General features: G+C 39.9%; 1 protein-coding gene across 1 annotated transcript; it reads right to left on the reverse strand.

The window, feature by feature from the left end:
* Nucleotides 1–519: 519 nt before the first annotated feature.
* On the reverse strand, nucleotides 520–18,027 carry LOC135106709 (kinesin-like protein KIF23). The gene is given in 15 exon segments (XM_064015968.1): nucleotides 520–630; nucleotides 3,999–4,079; nucleotides 5,930–6,124; nucleotides 6,845–6,979; nucleotides 7,573–7,781; nucleotides 9,311–9,476; nucleotides 10,808–10,966; nucleotides 11,764–11,963; nucleotides 12,326–12,464; nucleotides 12,679–12,777; nucleotides 12,977–13,076; nucleotides 13,307–13,474; nucleotides 15,778–15,989; nucleotides 17,182–17,391; nucleotides 17,863–18,027. Coding segments are annotated over 14 exon segments (2,166 nt in total). The 5' UTR covers nucleotides 18,013–18,027; the 3' UTR covers nucleotides 520–630; nucleotides 3,999–4,055.
* Nucleotides 18,028–21,853: the final 3,826 nt, after the last annotated feature.

Raw genomic sequence — 21,853 nt, forward strand, 5'->3', positions numbered from 1 at the left:
TTTAAACAAACTGCCAAACAAGATATTTACCAAGCTAAAACCCCATAGGTGCCAACTGAATGTAGTTTACAGATCATTAAAAGGAATTCCCTCAAGCTTTTACTAAAAGCATATAGGTGCATATATAAAATCATTATAAAGTAAAAAATAATGGTAAATGATAAAAATTTAGACAAGCAGACCTTCAGTGATAACTTATTATACACTTCTATTTCATACCTCCTAATTTCCTACCTTACTCAAAATGGATCTTTGTAAGTTTGTGCTTGCCAAAAAATTCTGTATGTACTCTGTATGAGTGAATAATAATAATGTTAAATGATAATGTTAAGTTGGGTATAGTGTTAGAAGAATAGAAAGACAATACACACTCAAACTAAAAGCAATATATGAGTACTCATACATCAGAATACATACGTTCATCCCCCAAATATACTTCCATATACATTTTTACACCATTGGTCTCTTTTGTGAGCCCCAAACACCTCTGTCTTGCAATGGAGTCCCTTCAGTGGAGGAACGCTTGCAGTTTGGGGTGGACTGATGGTGAAGAGGATCACGCTGGTGTAGAATTTCAACATCTCTGAGAACTACTTGTGCTCCAACACCAGCTGTAGGTAAGACTTCACCCTGTGAGAAACAGAGGCAATTAATGAAGAAAATGACAGGTGTGAGAGAGAGAGAGAGAGAGAGAGAGAGAGAGAGAGAGAGAGAGAGAGAGAGAGAGAGAGAGAGAGAGAATCCTACTACAAATTTTCATACCAAGATAAATTTAGATTATCAAGCAATGTGAGGCATCAAGCAACATGTTTAGTGTGATATGTGAGAGAACATAAGCCAACAATGTAAGGCATCAAGCAACATGTTTAGTGTGATATGTGAGAGAACATAAGCCATGCATACAGTGTATAGCAACCCATACAAGGAGATGAATAATAAAAATTTACAATGTTTCCTGCTTATGAACAAGGTAATTTTCTTTTCATGATGTAGAATTCATAATAAATAAATGAAAATGCTTAAACTTAAATGTTAAAACAATAAGAATGTTGATATGCTGATCCTAATTTACTAATGGTTACAAGGAATGAAACTTATTTATGGTCCGAAAAAAAAAAAAAGTCCATTTCCCTCTAGCAGGATTCAAGGAATGTCATGGTATCTCAGGTCAAAAAATTAGTTCTATCAAAAGTCAACAAAATACAATTCACATGATGGAGCAACACTGGCACCCCTCCATGGGTCTCACCTTTCAACAAAAGAAATTGCCAAGATCTATAGTCATGGCATAACAGCTGTTGCAAACTGACAACCTCTTAAAGGAAAATGCTAGAACAATACATGCATGTATTCACACTGGCTATCATATTTACAATCATTTTCTTAAGTGAGAGAGGACTGATGCAAATTAGAAAATAAAAAAATAAATTTTCACCCACAAAATTATCACAATGAAATGAACCTTACACAGTATTCTCACCTTCCTCTATTACTGATTGCTCGCTCCAGGAGTAGTGTCCCCTAGAAGATGGCCACAAAACAGCCTCCACCTCTTCCCACCCAAACATTTCCTTTTTGCTTGTTCAAGCACTCAGCCTCTACTAACATCTCTCTGACATTTAATCCTTCACTTTATCCTTCCATCTTCCAAGTGCACCTTCAACTTATTTTACACTTTCTATACAAATTTTTCCCTCTTCACCATCTTCTCTTGCCTTACTTTTATTTCCTATTCTCACACTCATATACTTCTGTTCCTCTCTTCCCCTTCCTTTAATCCTTAATCACTTCAATTATTTAGCCTTTTTAGTTCTCCCATGTCCTCTCTCATTCAACATACCACTAATACAGAAACACTACATTCACATATTTAGTCATGCTACTTTTCTTATGTCTTTTCTTTCTTATAATATGCCCTCTACCTCTTCCACTACTACCTTGAACAGTTTCATCTCCAGTTCTCCTTGTGAGTCCTGTTCCTGAGTCGTCAAGCAGTAGTTTGTGGTGCGAGGGTCAGTAAAGTCACTAGACTTCAACTTGGTGATGATTTGCGACGATGGAGGTTGGGCTGCAGGATTGTTCCTGTGGAGACCTCCTGTGTGTTTGTGTTGGGTGTAAGTGTGTGTGTGTGTTGGGTGCAAGTGTGTGTGTGTGTGTTTGTGTGTGTGTGTGTGTGTGTGTGTGTGTGTGTGTGTGTGTGTGTGTGTGTGTGTGTGTGTGTGTGTGTGTGTGTGTGTGTGTGTGTGTGTGTGTGGAGGGAACAAAGTGCCACAGCTGAAAATGTATCCTGCAAGCTCTCTCCCTATTAGCCCATGTAATGGAAGAAAAATAAACCAAAACCAACATTACATGCCCAACAACTTTAGTATTTTAGAGATCTCCAAGCAAAACAGTACAAATGAAGTCCCAACAACACAATGTAACAGTAGACATGAAGCCCCAACAACACCATGTATTAGTGATTAAATAAAAATTTAAATGTAATGAAAATGGTTATTTTAGCAATGCTCTTCATAAATACTTATGAAAAGCCTGGAATTCCAGATAAAAATACTCTTTGGTGATTATATGAATATTTTTTAAAATTTAAATATGGAAACTAAGTCACGATGAACAGCCTGGTTAACAGTTCTCCTTAGTGCTTATATCTACTTAATGGGAAGGTTTTACAGATCCATCCATATACCAAGGTGGCATCCCTGTAAACAAGGTAGCAAAGATATGGTTCCACATAAGCATTCCCTAACATATAAGCTTCAAGGCTATTAGGGAGAGGGGATCAATCCTTACCAACTATGATGTGCTAGAGTTGCAGGGATATGATGCACAACAAACATATATCTCTCCCAATCAGATCCCAATAGCTGATCTGCCTCACCATCATACTCATTCTCTTCCTAATATTTGATCAGATCTGCTAATTGTACCAGATGTGGGGTTAACCTATGAAGTGTTTTGAGACTTAGTTAACATATATGCTTCCAAAAACTGCTTTCTATTCATCCCTATCATGCATAGCCATTCTTCCTCTATCCAGACTTGCAACTAATTTTCTTTTCACACTGTTTATCCATCCTGTTTATGACCTTTGCCTTAGTATTACACATCTCACACTGACTCCTCTCCTGTTCTCTTTTTCCATTCTCTGCACATGTCCAGACCATAATAACATTGTTCTGCTCAGTCAGTAAACTTGCATTTCCATGTCTTCATTACACTCTCATTTCTCACTTGACATCCACGCATGTTTGTAAAGCATCTTATCTCCATTATAGTATTTATTCCATCTCCTCTCTCCTACTTCCCTATCCTATGTTTCAACCCTATACAATGCTATCATTATCAGATCCTCAGACAAACTTATCCTTACATTAGTTCCAAGCAACCTAAACAAACATGATTCATTCCTCCGTAACCCTTTCCTTTCAACTTACTATTCAAAGTTACATTCAACCTCTTTGCATCATGCATCTTTCTGCACTTTACCTTTATCTATTTTCCTATCCTCATTCACATTTCATTTTCCTTCTTTAACACACCCTTCTAAACTTCCCTATCAGCTACCACAATCTGCTCTGAACTTGAACCTCTAGTGCATAATTCAGCAAATATCAACAGATCTAGATTCAGCTCATAACATCTACACCAAACATATGCAAAGTGTGGTTGCTGAATATTACTCGCCCCCTCCCACACAGGCCTACAAGTTAAAGTATGAGGGGATATTTGAGTGTGACTGTCTTATCTAAGCTACCAAGTTTTGTGGGAGGTGCCACCCTGGTATATAAACAGATCATGACATTTGAGCTGTACATAAATGTATGCTACATATATGTGTACACACTGAACAATATGATGTACAAGGAAGCAAGTCTAATTTGATGAAACAACTATGGCAAATACTACATCTCACTGTTACAACTGTAACTGTAATGTAACATGTATGCTACTAATTTAGGACAAACCCCACATACATGAGTACACATGTGAGCACATACCTGAGTGGGCTGATGGTCAATCCATACATCAGATCCTTGTGACCGAGAACGCCTGTGTCACAAGTTCACAACTGCTGGTGTCTGAAATACCAATACCAACAGATGCCACACAAGGAACTGCAGAAAATAAATAGTTACCTATAATAACTAATTTTTGTTGCCCTTGGCCAGTGTCCTTCCTACATAAAAAAAAAATAAATAAATAAAATAAATAAAAAAAATAACAAATTCCTTTCTAATTATATCCTTAGTTTACTACATTACTGCCATCCTGTCAAATATTTATTAATTTATGTAGGAAGGGTACTGGCCAAGGGCAACAAAACTGCAATAAAAAAAGGCCCACTGAGGTGCCAGTCCCCAAACAGATTAAAAAACGATAGTTAAAAATTTCAGGATAAATGTCCTAAAACCTCCCTCTTGAAAGAGTTCATGTCATAGGAAGGTAGAAATACAAAAGCAGGCAAGGAGTTCCAGAGTTTACTAGAGAAAAGGATGAATGATTGAGAATAATGGTTAACTTTTGGATTAGAGAGGTGGACAGAGTAGGGGTGAGAGAAAAGAAGAAAGTCTCGTGCAGCAAGGCTACAGGAGGACGGGGAGGCATGCAGCTAGCATGATCACAAGAGCAGTTGGCATGGAAATAACAGCAGAAGATAGCAAGAGATGCAACACTGTGGCAATGAGAAAGAGGCTGAAGACAGTCAGCTAGAGAAGAGTTGATAAGACAAAAAGTTTTTGATTCCATCCTGTCTAAAATAGTGGTATGAGTGGAACCCCCACCCATCCATACATGTGAAGCATACACCATGTATGGGCGGATAAGGCCCCTGTCCAGAACTGCCAGCTGGGGGAGTGAGAAAAACAGGTGATGACTCAGAACACCTAACTTCATAGAAGCTGTTTTAGATAGAGATGAGATGTGAAGTTTCCAGTTTAGATTATAAGTAAAGGGGAGACCTAGAATGTTCAGTGTAGAAGAGGGGGACAGTTGAGTATAACTAAAGAAGAGGGGATAGTTGTCTGGAAGGTTGTGTAGAGTTGATAGATGAAGGAATTGAGTTTTTGAGGCATAAAACAATAAGTTTGCTATGCCCCAATCAGAAATAGAGAGATCTGAAGGCAGGTGTTCTGTAGCTTCCCTGCATGAACTGTTTACTTCCTGAAGGGATGGACATCTACAAAAAGATGTGAAAAAGTGCAGGATGGTATTATCAGCATAGGAACGGATAGGACAAGAAGTCCTAGATCAAGTTTAGATCACTGATGAATAACAGGAAGAGAGTACGTGACAGGACAGAACCCTGAGGAACACCACTGTTAATAGATCTAGAACAGTGACAATCTACCACAGCAGCAATAAAGCAGTCAGAAAGGAAACTTGATATGAAGTTACAGAGAGAAGGATAGAAGTTGTACGAGGGTAGTCTGGAAATCAAAGCTTTGTGCCAGACTCTATCAAAAGCTTTTGATATGTCTAAGGCAACAGCTAAAGTTTCACCAAAATCTCTAAAAGAGGATAACCAAGACTCAGTAAGGAAAGCCAGAAGATCACCAGCAGAATGGCCTTCGCAGAACATATACCTACTGGTGATCAGATAAAAGGTTGTGAAGTGAAGTGGAGTTGAGGATAAATTGAAAACTTTAGATAGACAGGAAATTAAAATAATAGAACTGTAGTTTGAGGATCAGAACGGTCACTTTTTAGGAACAGGCTGAATGTAGGTAAACTTGTTTAAGGTTTCAGTTTTGCAAGCTACTTTCCAATAAATCAACTTTCCACCAAATCAAATACCAACTATACATCTTTTAATTCAAATGTCAAACTCTCCTCTGAAAAGAAAATATGCAAATGGTGGTGAGATTATTCATGAAAAGGAAAACATCAGAAAGGAATTTAGAACAGTGACATATCAGTCTTTAATAATTACCCTGTGAGATGCTGGGGTCATATTGAGTTTTGGGTCAGAAGTGGAGGCCTTGATGGGGGTCTTGTCAGGAATGGCAGTAAGATCAGTGTCAGAGGAGGAAGTGGTGGAAGGCTGAAGAGGGGCGGTGGGAACAGTCTGCTTGTTACTAAAGAGGGCCTGCTTAAGGGCCTTCACTTGACTCTGGTAGATCTTGGACTGAAAGAGAGAAAATTGTTACCATTATTATCTTCATTACCTATCATTTTCTATATTTAGCATTTATAACACATCATAAATGAGAAGTCTGGTACTGAAATCTCCAATAAATTGTAGACAATATGGACTGCTTCCTTTCATGCTACAATCCACTCATTTAGCAGAGATTAGGTACAAGACAAATTGAGAAACATCTCAAAACCCAGCAGGAGTGGACGTCTATCAAACTCATCTTGTCTAAGCTAGTGACTGATGTTCTTATGACCCTTTGATGCCTTTCCTACTCTTCAAGAACATCTCCTAAGGCAATGGCCACAGCAGAAGACCCCCTGCCTCTCCTTATCCCAAACACTCCCTTCAAGCTGGTTTAATTAAGTATTCCACCTCTGCTAGCACCCCCTTTCACTCATGTACTCCTTTACTTTGTCCATCTCTCAACTAACTCTTAATAATCACTGCAAGTTAATCCCTCATCCCTCTTATTTATCCATCCATCTCACTGCACATACTTAACACTATCCCCAGACACTCTTAAATGATAATATATATCTAAATGTTAAATGACAATCCAGCTAATTGCTTTAATGAATTTCTGAAAGAATAATGGGAACACAATGTCACTGATGCTGACCACCATCATTCACTGGAGGTGTAATTGGTATGAAAAAAAATAAATAAATCTAATCTTATAAATTTATCTATGCAGCCTCTCTCACATACCTTTTGATGATGGAGTTCAGTGTTAAGGGTGGATTTCAGTTTCATTTTTTCCTGTTCCAACTTTGTCCTCAGTTTTGTTTTCATTCTCTGTTTTTCAATCTGGCTTTGTACCTTGGCCATGTCCCTCTCCTCTTTCTGTGGGTGATTAAAGGAAGTGAAAAAATATGCCAGCCATTAAGCTACAGTTATGCATCAGTCAGTCACAACCAATTACTTTACATCCACTGCACCTGCTCAGTATCGGTTACCAGGCATATTAACACTGAACCTAAAAAAATCCCCATCAATGCCACGAAAAAAAAAAAAAAAAAGACAAGTGGCTAATCAGCCCAGTGACAACTTTGCATGAAAATTTTGAGGATGGGTGGGGGGAGATATTTTGATCTGGCAGTGAGCAATAATGCCCACTTCAGGAAGAGACAAGACAGCAGCAGTCAACAAATGCAGTAAATGTAAAAAATAAAGCACACTATAACAATCTAGACAATTTTTCAACACAAACATGCGCATACATGCATGCAGGCATGGAGTTTGGAGATTCTTCTTGAGAGAATTACAACAGATGGACACTAAACTGGGCAGTTACATTACAAAGAGCATTTAATGTTTAAAAGTACATTAGATAAAAAGTAAAAATTGAAACAGGACAATACATGATTTAGCTACAAGCAGATTATTACAACAGCAACCAGGTAAGGCCACCACAACCCAAACACACATGAACTCACCACTGCTTCACACTCATCCCTCAAGAATGCTTGGTCCTCTAGCTTCCTCTGGAGTGACTCATTGGCAGATTCTGCATTGTGAAGGAGATTCTCGAGGCTGCGTACTCGTCCCATCGCATCTGAGTAGAGTGCCCGCATGCTGGTCAACTCCTTTTTCATGACTAGGTTTTCTTTTTCCATTTCTGCAATGCCTGACCTCATTGCTGCCACTGTAGAAAAGAAAAGTTTTATGAAACCGATGGAGGGAAAGAAACAAGAAAAGGTCAGGAGACAACATAAGGAAGAAAAGAGAGAAGGCAGCCAGATGGATGGCAAGTCCCTTGGATAAGAGCTGGATACGCTAACCTGTACATCACAACCCCAATACGTACATTGGTGCCTCGGAATCTGAATTTAATTTGTTCCAGGAAGCTGTTCTTATTCTGAAACTATTTTCACTATAGGAAATAATGGTAAGTGAATTATAGACCCCAATAAAACTCATTACCCAAAAATGTAATCTGAATTCAAGAATGTTGTCTTTCAAGATAATGTATACATTATATTTAATTCAATTAATAAACAAAAGTACCATAAAAGAGAAATATGCCCAATCATAAAATTTCATTCCTGTATAGACGAGTAATTTTTTTATGTTATGCATCAGTATTGCTGGAATTTTCACTCTCCTCATACATCCTGACTTTATGGGAATATTATTAAGTCACAAAAGTAAAACTAGAGTATATTAAAAAGTTTACCAATAGACCTTATTAATACCAAGGCTATCATTACAACTCTCAGCTGCTGCCATCTTGGTTCACCCAGTGATCACTCTAAAAATATAAAAGATACGTCCAGGTTTTCATTGCCCTGCAGTTGTCTTATTAATATTGTGTGATGTTTATTTATTATTTTACAATTGTTTTTATTCTACTGATTATTCTTGCATTATATATATTTTTTTGTTTACTACTTTTTCCAATTTTTTCTTGACCAAACTGGGGTGCTTCCTTGTGGACAACACATCTTTGACACCAGAATCTGAAAAGAATTCAGATTTTAAAGCAAAATTTTCTTGAAAAAATGGTTTAGATTCCAGTTTGTTTGAACAATAGGGTGTTTGGATTCTGGGGTCACCACTGTGCATGCTAAATTAACACCTTGTCTTTAGAACACCTGCATCCACAGTAAGCTGTTATGTCCTTATGTCCAAGCACAAATTTCATCTTCATCTCTAAGTCACACTTTCCTTGAAACCTTTTTTTTTTTTTTCTGCATTATGAGTAGCATCACAATTATATATGGTATGTATAATGCAAAACTTGTCGGGAATAACAAAATATGAATGAATAAATAAATAAATAAAAAAAAATTATATATATATATATATATATATATATATATATATATATATATATATATATATATATATATATATATATATATATATATATATATATATATATATATATATATATATATATATATATATATATATATATAAAGTATGAATGAAAGTAAAATAGAGAACACAAAATGTATAAATAAACTGAACGATCTCCCCTCTCTTCCTCATGCTCCACAATCACCCTTTTACAATACTCTCCTGCTTACCTGCCAATCCTTCACCCATTCTCCAATCACTCACAACCCAAACCAGTCCTTCTCACTCACTCCATTCTCATTTCTTTCTCTTCCTAACCACCACTGTTCTCTCTCTCTCTCTCTCTCTCTCTCTCTCTAACTTCATACTCACCAGTCCCCCAGAAATTCTTTTCCAGGCGTTCCCTGCTCTGCAATCTCTTCCTGAGGTGAGCCTTGAGGCGACTGATCACCTCCTCCAATCCTCCAGGGGTAGAGGAGGTAAGCACAGGCCAATCAGGGGCCAGCGAGTAGATTGGAGCAAGGTCAACTTCCAGAGCCTGAGAAGGTAAGAAGGAAAATGTGAGAAAAGTGAAAAATATAAAGATGGCAGGAAAATATACTCATACACTCAAAGATACCAAAAAGAAAGAAATTCAGAAGAAAATGAATGAAAAGTGAAAGAATATGAAGATGGTATGAAAATATACACACACACTCTGATACAGAAAAGAAAAAATAACTAAGTCGACAGATAAATGTTTGTGTGTGTGTCTATATAATATATATATATATATATATATATATATATATATATATATATATATATATATATATATATATATATATATATATATATATATATATATATATATATATATATATATATATATATATATATATATATATATATATATATATATATATTTTTTTTTTTTTTTTTTTTTTTTTTTATGTAGGAAGGATACTGGCCAAGGGCAACAAAAATCTAATAAAAAAAAAATGCCCACTGAAATGCCAGTCCCTAAAAGGGTCAAAGCAGTGGTCAAAAATTGGTGGATAAGTGTCTTGAAACCTCCCTCTTGAAGGAATTCAAGTCATAGGAAGGTGGAAATACAGAAGCAGGCAAGGAGTTCCAGAGTTTACCAGAGAAAGGGATGAATGATTGAGAATACTGGTTAACTCTTGCGTTAGAGAGGTGGACAGAATAGGAGTGAGAGAAAGAAGAAAGTCTTGTGCAGCGAGGCCGAGGAAGGAGGGGAGGCATGCAGTTAGCAAGATCAGAAGAGCAGTTAGCATGAAAATAGCGGTAGAAGACAGCTAGAGATGCAACATTGCGGCGGTGAGAGAGAGGCTGAAGACAGTCAGTTAGAGGAGAGGAGTTGATGAGACGAAAAGCTTTTGATTCCACCCTGTCTAGAACAGCAGTATGAGTGGAACCCCCCCAGACATGTGAAGCATACTCCATACATGGACGGATAAGGCCCTTGTACAGAGTTAGCAGCTGCGGGGGTGAGAAAAACTGGCGGAGACGTCTCAGAACACCTAACTTCATGGAAGCTGCTTTAGCTAGAGATGAGATGTATATATATATATATATATATATATATATATATATATATATATATATATATATATATATATATATATATATATATATATATATATATATATATATATATATATATATATATATATATATATATATATATATATATATATATATATATATATATATATATATATATATATATATATATATATATATATATATATATATATATATATATATATATATATATATATATATATATATATAATTAGAAAACAAGAAAGCATGAATATAAATTAAGGAAAGTAACCAGATAAACTCAGCATCACTGCTACTCACCACACCGGCACCCTCCACCTCATCCTCCAGCTTCTTGCGCACCTCCTTAAACAGCTGGTTGGCACGGCGTCGGCCTGGTGGCAACCCAAGGTCACGCCGTGCTGGCTGTGACCTTTGGATTTGTACCTCTGATGCAAGCTCAGCAAACTTCATCACTGTCTGTTGGGATGAAGCTGTGGCTGTAATACTGATATTAATTTTATCATTGTAAAGTCTTGCTAATGCTGGAACAGTAATGAGACTCATAACAATGCTCCTATGTCCATGATGATGGGAATGTGTTTTTGGTGATGTGTGCTTTTATTGATGCATCAACACTGCCTTCCTTTATATGGAAGGAGACTGTCCAAGAACATTAAAATAAATATCCTAATAAATGCTGCCCTCAAAAAAATAAACACAATGATGATAAATATTAATTTGTAAGGTCAACACAGTTTCCATGGGTTCTTTACTCAAATTCATATATTAATTTGAAAACAATAAATGACAAAGGTCTTGAGTACCTTACTCTTTGAAAGCATCCCCAAGGAAGCAACCACTGCAGAAGAACCTTAAACTCTCCCTATCCAAACAATCCTTTGTAACTTGTTTAAGCACTCCCAACTCTACTACCATCTTCTGTATATTTACTTCTTTATTATTACACCTTCCAAGTGAAGTCAATGTAATGGTTATATTACTTTGAAAAAATCAACAACTGGTAAGTTCTGTGAAGCAGAGTTGTAGAAAGGTAGGCAATTAATTCATAAATTATAAAAAGTAAGGACTATGAACCTTGGAGGTCAGTATAAACAAGACAACACTACAACAAATGGATATTGCACATAGTCATCAGTAAAAACAAGACAACACAACAAATGGATATTGCACATAGTCAGTCAAGATAGATAAGTTTAGATAAACAGCCTTTGGCTTCACCTTGGTTATTAATACTAAGTGGAGTCACTAATCACCAGTGTCTCATCATAGTCATCAGATCTGGGATTGACACACACGACCATGCGCACTTTGCCATCTCCATCAAAGAAGTTTTTGAAGTAGTGGGTAAGCTTTGAGTCTCGGTAAGGTATCTTCTTGTTGCCACCTGTCTCCTGATTCTCACGCAAGATCTCAATACAGATGCGCAGGTTCATCAGTGAGTTGTTGATATTACCTTGAAAAATTGTGATGGGGGTAGGATATTGTATAGGCAACTTGGGAAGGAATGACAGTGGAAGAGAACTAAAAGAGAAACAATGGATTGGTAGAAAAAAAGACCAAAGGTAGTAAGGGTGTGTGGGATGAACAATGTAGGAGAGTAAAAGAGGAACAGGGAAAAAGGAAGGAACAATGTAGGAGAGTAGAAGAGGAACAGGGAAAAAGGAAGGAAAACATAAAGATGAAGACAAAACATTAAAAACTAAGGGAAAAAGATAAAAAAAAATAAAAAAATGAATGCAGGACATAAACTGGGACATAATATCATCTCCAATGACAAATACACAGAAAACACTCCCCACTCCCACACACACTTACCTGCCTCCTTGATTCTATCACCAGCTGCCTTGGTACGCAAATTCCGCTCTGAACCAGCCAAATCCACCAGGGATAGTTGTGATACTACAATGGCACTCTTGTCTGTCACCACATCCTCTCCCTGTGCATCAAGGGGTGCCTGGGGATGAAGAAAATGTTAGAACAAGATCCTAAAGACTGTGAATAAATTATACAACCAAGCACCATTCCACAACACCAGGCCACATTATCCATTTTGTATATCATCTTGGTCTTGCCTAAATTCCCTCTTAAGCCTCCTCCTCTTCCCCCTTTACTGCCTGAAAAATGTGATGAACTCAAACATGTCAACACTAAGAAACAGACACCCTTACCTGTAACAGCCTGATAGTGAAGATGGAGTGTGAGCGTGATGACTCTCAGTTGAGACGTGTTGAGGCAATCTTCCTCCGCTTGAGGCCACGGTACAGCACCTGAAACAACAGCATGGATGATGAGTGATGAGTAGTGAATAACAATAATAGGAATAATCACTAGGAAGATCAGACAAATTTATAGATGAGGTTGATAGAGGGAACAAGGTAGGCATGATTTATGAAGGGACTACCATCTATAAGGCTGATGGCTTCTTGCAGCTTCCTTTATTTTCTGATGTTAAAAATAGCCACCCACCTCCAGGCCATCCTCAGGACTCTTCACCTCCACTTCAGTGCATGCATGGACATACATGTTGTGTTGTGCATCTTCACGGATGATCTTTGTCTGTAGGCCCCTGTGTGTGAATGTACATATGCTGGATTTACTGATATAAACAAACATGCATGTATAAGCATTATTACTTCCCTTTCCTGTTATTTCATTAAGATTAGCTATACAGTATTTTCTCCTTTCACTTTTACTGCAAATACTATTATAAATAACAGCTACATTAATTTTCAGACAACATAGGAACATGAAGACTTGTGTCTGTGGAAGAAACATTGGTTACTTGACGTCACTCACCTAGAGGGCCCAGTCTCGGGTAGCTCTTCTAATAAGTCATACAGGTAGTTGTTGTATATTTCAATGTAGAAGATGAATACGGAATACACATTATCTTCATCCACACTATTAATGCAAGAAGTATCAGGAATACGCTGAGAGCTGTCTTGGGAGCCTGGGGGATCCTTCCTGTAGAAAACATGGAAGAAAAGTATCATCTATAAGGCCAAGATAGAAACAAGGAAGGAAGGAAGGAAGAAAGGAAGGGAGGGAGGGAGGGAGGGAGAGGAATGGAAGGAAATTAAGGAAGGATATATAAAAGACAAGATACTTAATCAAGTTCAACATGAGTGTCAAAATCTTTTCAAGATCAAACTCCCCTTGTCATTTCTGGCACCTAGCCAAAAATACCATTTCAACCTGATTGGACCACTGCCATCTCATCTATTTCTAAAGCTGAACTCTTTGCTCATACCTTTACTAAAAACTATATCTTGGGTGATTCAGGCCTTGTTCCTCCCTCTCCTCCGCCCTCTGACTACTTCATGCTACCCATTAAGATTCTTTGTAGTGATGTTTTCCATGCCCTCGCTGGCCCAAACCCTCTGAAGATTTATGGACTTGATGAGGTCCCTTCTACTGTTCTCTGAAACTGTGCCTCCGAGCTTGCATCTTGTCTAGTCAAGCAAGCTCTTCCAACTCTATCTATGAACATCTACCTTTCCTTCTTGCTGGAAGTTTGCTTACATTCAGCCTGTTCCTAAAAAAAAGTTACCATTTTGATTCCTCAAACTACCACCTTTTTGTTTTAATCTCCTGCCTTACTAGTTTTTTAATCTATCCTCAACAGAAAGATTCTTAAGCATCTATCACTTCACAGCTTTATATCTGATCGCCAGTATGGGTTCTGTCAAGGCTGCTGTACTGGTGATCTTCTGGCTTTCCTTACTGAGTCTTGGTCATCTCTTTTAGAGATTTTGGCAAAACTTTTGCTTTTGCCTTACACATATCAAAACCTTTTGATAGAGTCTAACACAAAGCTTTGATTTCCAAACTAATTTCCTATAGTTTCAACCATTCTCTCTGTAACTTCATCTCAAGTTGTCTTCCTGACTGTTCTATTGCTGCTGGGATAGACGATCAGTGTTCTTCTAAGTCTATTAACAGTGACAACAGGGTGATGGGACAACATGGTTGTCCCATCATCCACTCTCTTCCTATTCATTAATATCTTCTAAACCAAACTTCTTGTCCTATCCGCTCCTACGATGATGATAACACCCTACACTTTTCCACATCTTTTCATAGATGTCCATCCCTTCAGAAAGTAAACAGTTCACACAGGGAAGCCACAGAACACCTCTCTTCAGATCACTCTAAAATTTCTGATAGGGGCAGAACAAACTTAATATTGTTTAATGCCTCAAAAACTCAATTCCTCCATCTATCAACTCAACACATCCTTCCAGATACCTATTCCCTCTTCTTCAGTGACACTCAACTGTCCCCCTCTTCTACACTGAACATTCTTGATCTCTCCTTTACTTATAATCTAAACTGGAAACTTCACACCTCATCTCTAGCTAAAACAGCTTCTATGAACTTGGGCATTCTGAGTCATCTCCATCAGTTTTTTTTCACCACCCCAGCTGGTAACTCTGTACAGGGGACTTATCCATGTATAGAGTATGTTTCACATGTATTCAGGGGTTCCACTCATCTGCTATTTTAGACAAGATGAAATCAAAAGCTTTTCGTCTTATCAACTCCTCTCCTCTGTCTTCAGTGTCTCTGTTATCCCCAATGTTGCATCTTTTTGCTATCTTCCAGTGCTATTTTCATACTAACTGCTCTTCTGATCTTGCTAAGTGCATACCTCCCCTCCCCCACAGCCTCACTGCACAAGACTTACTTCTTTCTCTCATCCCTATTCTGTCCACCTCTCTAATGCAAGAGTTAACCAGTATTTTCAATCATTCATCCCTTTCTGTGATAAACTCTGGAACTCTGCCTGCTTCTGTATTTTCTCCTTCCTGTGACTTGAACTCTTTCAAGAGGGAGGTTTCAAGGCACTTATCCTTTAATTATTGATAACTACTTTTGACTATTTGGGCTTTTTTTTTTCTTATAAATTTTGTTGCCCTTGGCTGGTGCCTCTTCTTACAAAAAAAAAGGGCTAATGAAAAATCTTTTTGTGAGGGACACAAAAACAAGGATACAAATACAAAGAATATGAGCAAAAATAATGTAAAAAAAAGTTAAATACCTCACTTGCATCTAAAGGCATTTGCCATATTTAAGAAGTTAAAGTGATACAGTTCAAGAAGAACCATAGATTTTAAAATAGATTGGATAATAAAGTACTTATGTAGATAAAGACACAGGATAACACAACTTTCCTGTATATGCTATAATTATGAAAATAAACTTTTGATAATGCTAAACACAAACTTATGTTACCTCCAAAATACTTCGACACAAAACTGCCCTACCTCCCCCTAGTGGTTCTTCCACCTGCCATGGGTCGCAGCCGTGGTGTGGCTGCTGCCTTCCGCCGGTCATTCTGTGCCTCCACCTCACTTTGAGTGTCAAAGCCATTCATTCCATCAGGGCGGAAGGTAAAGCGGCTTGCCTGGTAGTCCTGAATTGAGTTGAACAGTACATCCAGTGTGCGGCAGATGATGCCCCCATCCTGTGGTGTGCCCTGGAAAAAGGAAGTGATATGTTCAGACTCACCCATCATATTTGATCACATCTGATATCTCGTAAAAACTCAGAACTGAAAGGCATGCGCAATGAAAATGCTGGTTTTCTCGCATAAGCAACCAATGCCAATCAGCCCTGACTTGTGTTAAGAATTAAAAGTGCATGCACAGAGAATGCTGGTTTTCCCATGTGAGCAACCAGTGCCAACTTGTGTTAAGAATTACCCCATATAAACAAATGTAACCGTGCACAGAGGAAGCTGGCTATAGCTTATCGGCACCAGCAACCTGCTTCTACTAGCTTTCTTGATTTCTCTTGGTTATTCTTGCCAGCTCAACTCGTGCATGTCAACATCGACCAAGATGGACATTGAACTACTCGTAATTATCAGTAAAGTATTTGAAAAACACCAGTGCAGGATAAGAAAATAAGTTGCACACAAACTGGAATGTCACTGATAGGCTGTGGGCTGAGATAAGCAAAGAACTAGACTGTGAAGGAAAGTGTTTATGATGTGTGTGCATGTGTACATATTCCTCTTTTTATGCAGGTTGATAGTCGAATATATATATATATATATATATATATATATATATATATATATATATATATATATATATATATATATATATATATATATATATATATATATATATATATATATATATGAGCTAATTTGCCACACTGTTTTCTCTTGTGATTTATATCATGTATTCCTTTTTTTCTTTTCCAATTTTAAAAAAGTACTTTCAAGCAATATTAGCACATCAGACAATGAGCCTGACATGTTCACTAAACTGCAGATGAATCATAACTGACTGATACACCTGCTATTGTCTCTCTCCCCACGCTGGTCGGAGGAGATTTCTCATATCCTTTGTGAGCACCGACCAGCATGAATCGGTACCAATTAGCACTGGTTTCTCACACAAGAAAACCAGTGTTCTCAGTGCACACATCCTTAGAAGTGAAAAGTGAAGTGTATCAAAATTCAATTCTCCAAAAAGAAGCAAGGAAGAGGGGAATAGAGGAAGTAAAGCAATGAATAACAGATATAGAAATAATAATATAACTTTAGCTCCAATTCATATTCTACAATTTTGCAAGTACACACACACACACACACACACACACACACACACACACACACACACACACTTAGAACAAGAAATAAAAAATAAAACACCAACCTGCATGGTGTAAGTCTTTCCTGAGCCAGTAACACCATAAGCAAAGAGGAGGCCATTTCTTCCATTGACAAGGTCTGACACAGGAGGCATGGCAACCTGTGAGAAAAGTTCCTTCTGGGAAGAACTAGGACCGAAAACTCTCTCAAATTTGTACAACTGTTCCTTGGCACTGCCATTGCGATATGCAAAGGAGGAGTTTGGTGGTGTAAGCTGTGAAGGTAAAAATATGTATTAATACACACACACTGTACTTTCTTTCTTCTCTTCAGTAAATTTATTTAATTTCATCTGGAAAATTCTTCCTCTAACTTAACACTTCTCACATCTGATCTTCATCATCGATCTTTCTTTGATCATTTACATGCCTAAATAATAATGACAACGGCAAAAATTAGAATGAAGACATAAGAATAAAAACCTCCAAATCCAGTGAGATAGTACCTATGACTATGTAGGACATGAGCGTGGATGTAGAGTTTTGAGAAATGAAATACATCATGAAGAACTACAAAATCTCAACCCAGTCAAAAAGTAGAGGAATACATTTTTCCCAGGTTTATAAATATCTCACAGTATACACACATTCTTCTCTCTGATGTGCCACCTTCCTTGTTTGGTACAAGACAAGATCAACAAAAATAAAATGACAAGAAAGGCTTAAATTGTCACCACAATAATTACCTTCACTGTGCGACTATCCACCTCTGCAATACACTCCTCCTGCCCTGGTATTTCTGCAGGGCGGATGCAGCAGAACACCTCCACTGGATCCTGCTCCACTTTTCTTTCCACTGTACGTGGTTTGGGTGGGAGGCAGGGCCTGCGCTGCATTGGAGTGCGGCTGTGGGTTGTGAGGGTCGGAACTTGTGAGTAGTGATATTGGAGGAGTGTCAATAGGGTAGTTTGGAAATCAAAGCTTTGTGCCACTCTCTATCAATAGCTTTTGATATCAAATGCTTCACCAAAATCCCAAAAAGAATACTGCCAAGACTCAATAAAAAAACAAAAAAAACATGATCACCAGTACAGCAGATGTGATAGAATCCATACTGGTAATCAGATATGAGGTTGTGAAATGATAGATGTTTAAGAATCTTACAGTTGAGGATAGCAATAAGGTGATAAATTAAGAGATTAGAGCAGTCATCCTTTTTAGAAACAGGCTGAATGCAGGCAGGAAGGAAAGGTAGCTGTTGATAAAACTGGAAGAGTTTGACCAGGAAAGGCACAAGCATGGAGGGTGAAGGCACAGGTTTGGAGAATAGGAGGGACACCATCAGGTCCATAAGCATGGACTGTGAAGAATCTTAATGGATAGCATGAAGCAGGTGGAGGGTGAAAGAGAGGGAGGAATAAGCCCTGAATCATCCAAGGTAGAATTTTTAGCAAAGGTTTGGGTAGAATTTAGTTTTGGAGATAGATGAGATGGTAATAGTGCCATCAGATTGAAATAAAGGAGGGAAAGATGAAGTAAAGTTATTGGAGATGTTTTTGGCTATGTGCCAAATTCACAAAGGGAGTTAGATCTAGAAAGATTTTAATTTTTTTTATTGATGGAGTTTTTGGCTAGATGGAGGACAGACTTGGCATGATTCCAGGCATAAAGTGCATGAGATTCAGATGAAGAAAGGCTCAAGTACCTTTAGTGGGCCACCTCTCATGCATAGCATAAGAACAGGATGTGTTAAACCAAAGTTTGGAGGGTTTAAGTTGAGAGAAATGTAAGCCTCCATGCCATGAGACCTCTATAATGTACTCAGCACACAGAGATAAGTCCTTGTCATGGAAGCAGTAGTCATTCCTGGGAAAAATCAGAATAACATCTCCTCAGATTCCCCCCAATTAGCAGAGACAAAACACCAGAGGCACTTCTGCTTTGGGGAATCCTGAGGAGGGATTGGAGCAATAGGACAAGATACAGATATGAGGCTGTGACTGGAGGAACCCAACGGAGAAGACAGTGATTGCATATGTAGGAGATCAGAGTTTAGGAAATGGTTAAGAATATTGGGCATATCTCCACAACAGTCAGGAATATGAGCAGGGTGTTGCACCAGTTGCTCTAGGTTGAGGAGGATAGCAAAGTTATGAGCAGGGTGTTGCACCAGTTGCTCTAGGTTGAGGAGGATAGCAAAGTTAAAGGCTAGTTCACCAGGTTGGTCAGTGAAGGGAGAGGAAAGGCAAAGCTGGTGTTGAACATTTAAGTCTCCAAGAATGGAGATCTTCATGAAAGGGAAGAGAATCAGAATGTGCTCCACTTTGAAAGTTAAGTAGTAAAAGAACTTTTTATAGTCACTGGAGTTAGGTGAGAAGTATGCAGCACAGAAAATTTAGTTTGTGAGTGACTAGTTGTAGCCAGAAGACTCAAGAGCATGGATACATGAGCAGGTTAGGTTGTTGCACACATAGAAGATACATCCAGCTTTGGATTGAAAATGAGAATAGAGAAAATAGGAATAGAGAGGAGGTTACTGTCACTTGCCTCAGACACTGCATTTCAGTGAGAAAAAGAAGATAAGGTTTAGTAGTGTGTGAAGTATGAATGCTTCATTGTTACGGGGCTTCACTGTATTGGTTAGGGTTCATAGTTTGTATTGGTTTCATGCTTCACTGTTTCACTAGTGTTTACTTCGCCCCTTGCTCTGTATTAATCATGGAGTTCTGTACCACGCCGCCACCGGCTCGCACCTACGTACTTGCACCTGTCTACACATTAAAAGCACTGGGAACTTGTGACTTTATGTTGCCCGAGAACCTACAAGAAGGATACATGGCGCAGTGAGTAGTGCAACTCACAAGGACCTGGCAGCGAGACAGCGTGAAGGTGCCCCAACTAGCCGGTGTTGTGCGGTGCGTCTCCCGGAGGAGCCTTCAGTGTGCCGGCGCCATGACTAAGCCTAAAACCAGGAGGCAACAAGATCCGGCACCCCTCTCGCCAGCTTCGTCCACGCCCTCGGCTATGGGGCAGGAGCAGGCAACTGGAGTCTCTCAAGACGCGCTCCTTCAAATGCTGCAACTGTTCCGTGACGAGTGTGAGCAGAGACGACAGGAGGACGAAACGAGGCGCCAGGCCGAGGAGCAGCGCTTCAATCAGCTTGTTGCTACGCTTGGAACGCAGCCTTCACAGCAGGCAGGCACACCCGGCGCCGTTAGTGACAGCCTCGCCAACCCGCCCTCAACCATGCTCCCGATGCCGTCCACGCCTGTCCCCAAAGCGACCATCGTTCCGCCTCCCCCGCTCTCACAGGACGCTACGCTGCAGGCCTTCAAGGAATGGAGACAGCAGTGGGAGGACTATGCGGTGATGGTGGACCTGCAGAAACAGCCGCAGCCCAAGCAGCTCATACAGTTGCGGGCCTGCCTCTCGTCCGAACTGAGGCGCACGCTCGAGGTTAGCTTGGGCGTACCCCCGGGCTCGACCTTGAGCCTGACTGAAGTGCTGGAGCGCCTTCACGAGCATGTGAAAGGGCAACGAAATGAGGCACTGAGGCGCCTATCCTTCTTCCAGTGTAGACAGGCCGAAGGAGAGAAGTTTAACGACTTCTACGTGCGGCTGAAGGACGCTTCGGACGAGATTGACTTGTGTAAGGCCCACAACCCTGCCTGTGTAGAGACGCAAATGAAACACGCAGTGTTGATGGGCGTCAGAGACGAGGAAACGAGGCAGCGCTTGTTGGAAACGCCGTCTGACGCCACACTGGAGAAGGTGTTGACAGTGTGCAAGTCCCGCGAGGCCGCCGAAACCACGTCACACGAGCTCAGGTTACTCCAGTCTTCCACAAGTGCAGTGTCGGCGTATAAGAAAAAGAAAAAGGACTGTTGGAAAAGGGACTGTCTGAAAAAGGAATCGCCCAAGGCAAACGGTCATTCTAGTGGTTCGAAGCCGACTAACGCAAAGTGCGGTAACTGTGGTTATGGGCCGCACTCCAAGGACAAGTGCATAGCGTTTGGTGAACGGTGTCGTTTATGTAACAAAGTGGGTCATTTCGCAGTGTTGCCGCTCAAAACCGCTCACAAGTGCCGAGAAGCCGCCGAGTGACTGTGTAAGGTGCGGCAAAGTGTTGTCTATAACGGGGCACCAGCGCGGCGCTGCCCCGCCCTCCGGCGGTACTGCCCATACCACCCACGCACGAGCGGTGGACAACGCGCCACCGGTCGGCCCCACGTCCCCGACCATAAAGCTTCAGGTGGAAGCATGTGGCAGGTCAGGCTGGGTCGAGTGCGTGCCAGACACGGGAGCGGACACGACAGTCATGGGTGACGAGCTTCTTCGGGCACTTGGCCTGTCGGCTGACGACCTGCAACCCTACCCAGAGTTGGGACTGAACAACCCCGACGGGACGTCAATGGCCTGTCGGATTCTCGGGTCGTTATACGCCACTATGACGTATGGGGACACCACCATCCAAGGCCGGATAATCGTGATGAGGGGTCTGCCCAAGCCGCTCCTCTCGTACGGCCACACGAAGCAGCTGAGGATCATTCCCCAAGACTATCCACGGCAGATTGGAGTGCGAGGAGACCGGCGGCAGGAGGGGGAAGGGCAGGTGAGGCAAGTCTCTACTCTTGGCCCGCCGCCACCCGCTGCGCCGCAGCCTCGCACCTCATCCCTCCAGCCGTCACTCACGCCACGACTTCCCCTACCCTCTGCTTCATCTGCGGAGGCCAAAGC

This window comes from Scylla paramamosain, chromosome 14 (genome assembly GCF_035594125.1).
Source record: "Scylla paramamosain isolate STU-SP2022 chromosome 14, ASM3559412v1, whole genome shotgun sequence".
Taxonomy (NCBI): domain Eukaryota; kingdom Metazoa; phylum Arthropoda; class Malacostraca; order Decapoda; family Portunidae; genus Scylla; species Scylla paramamosain.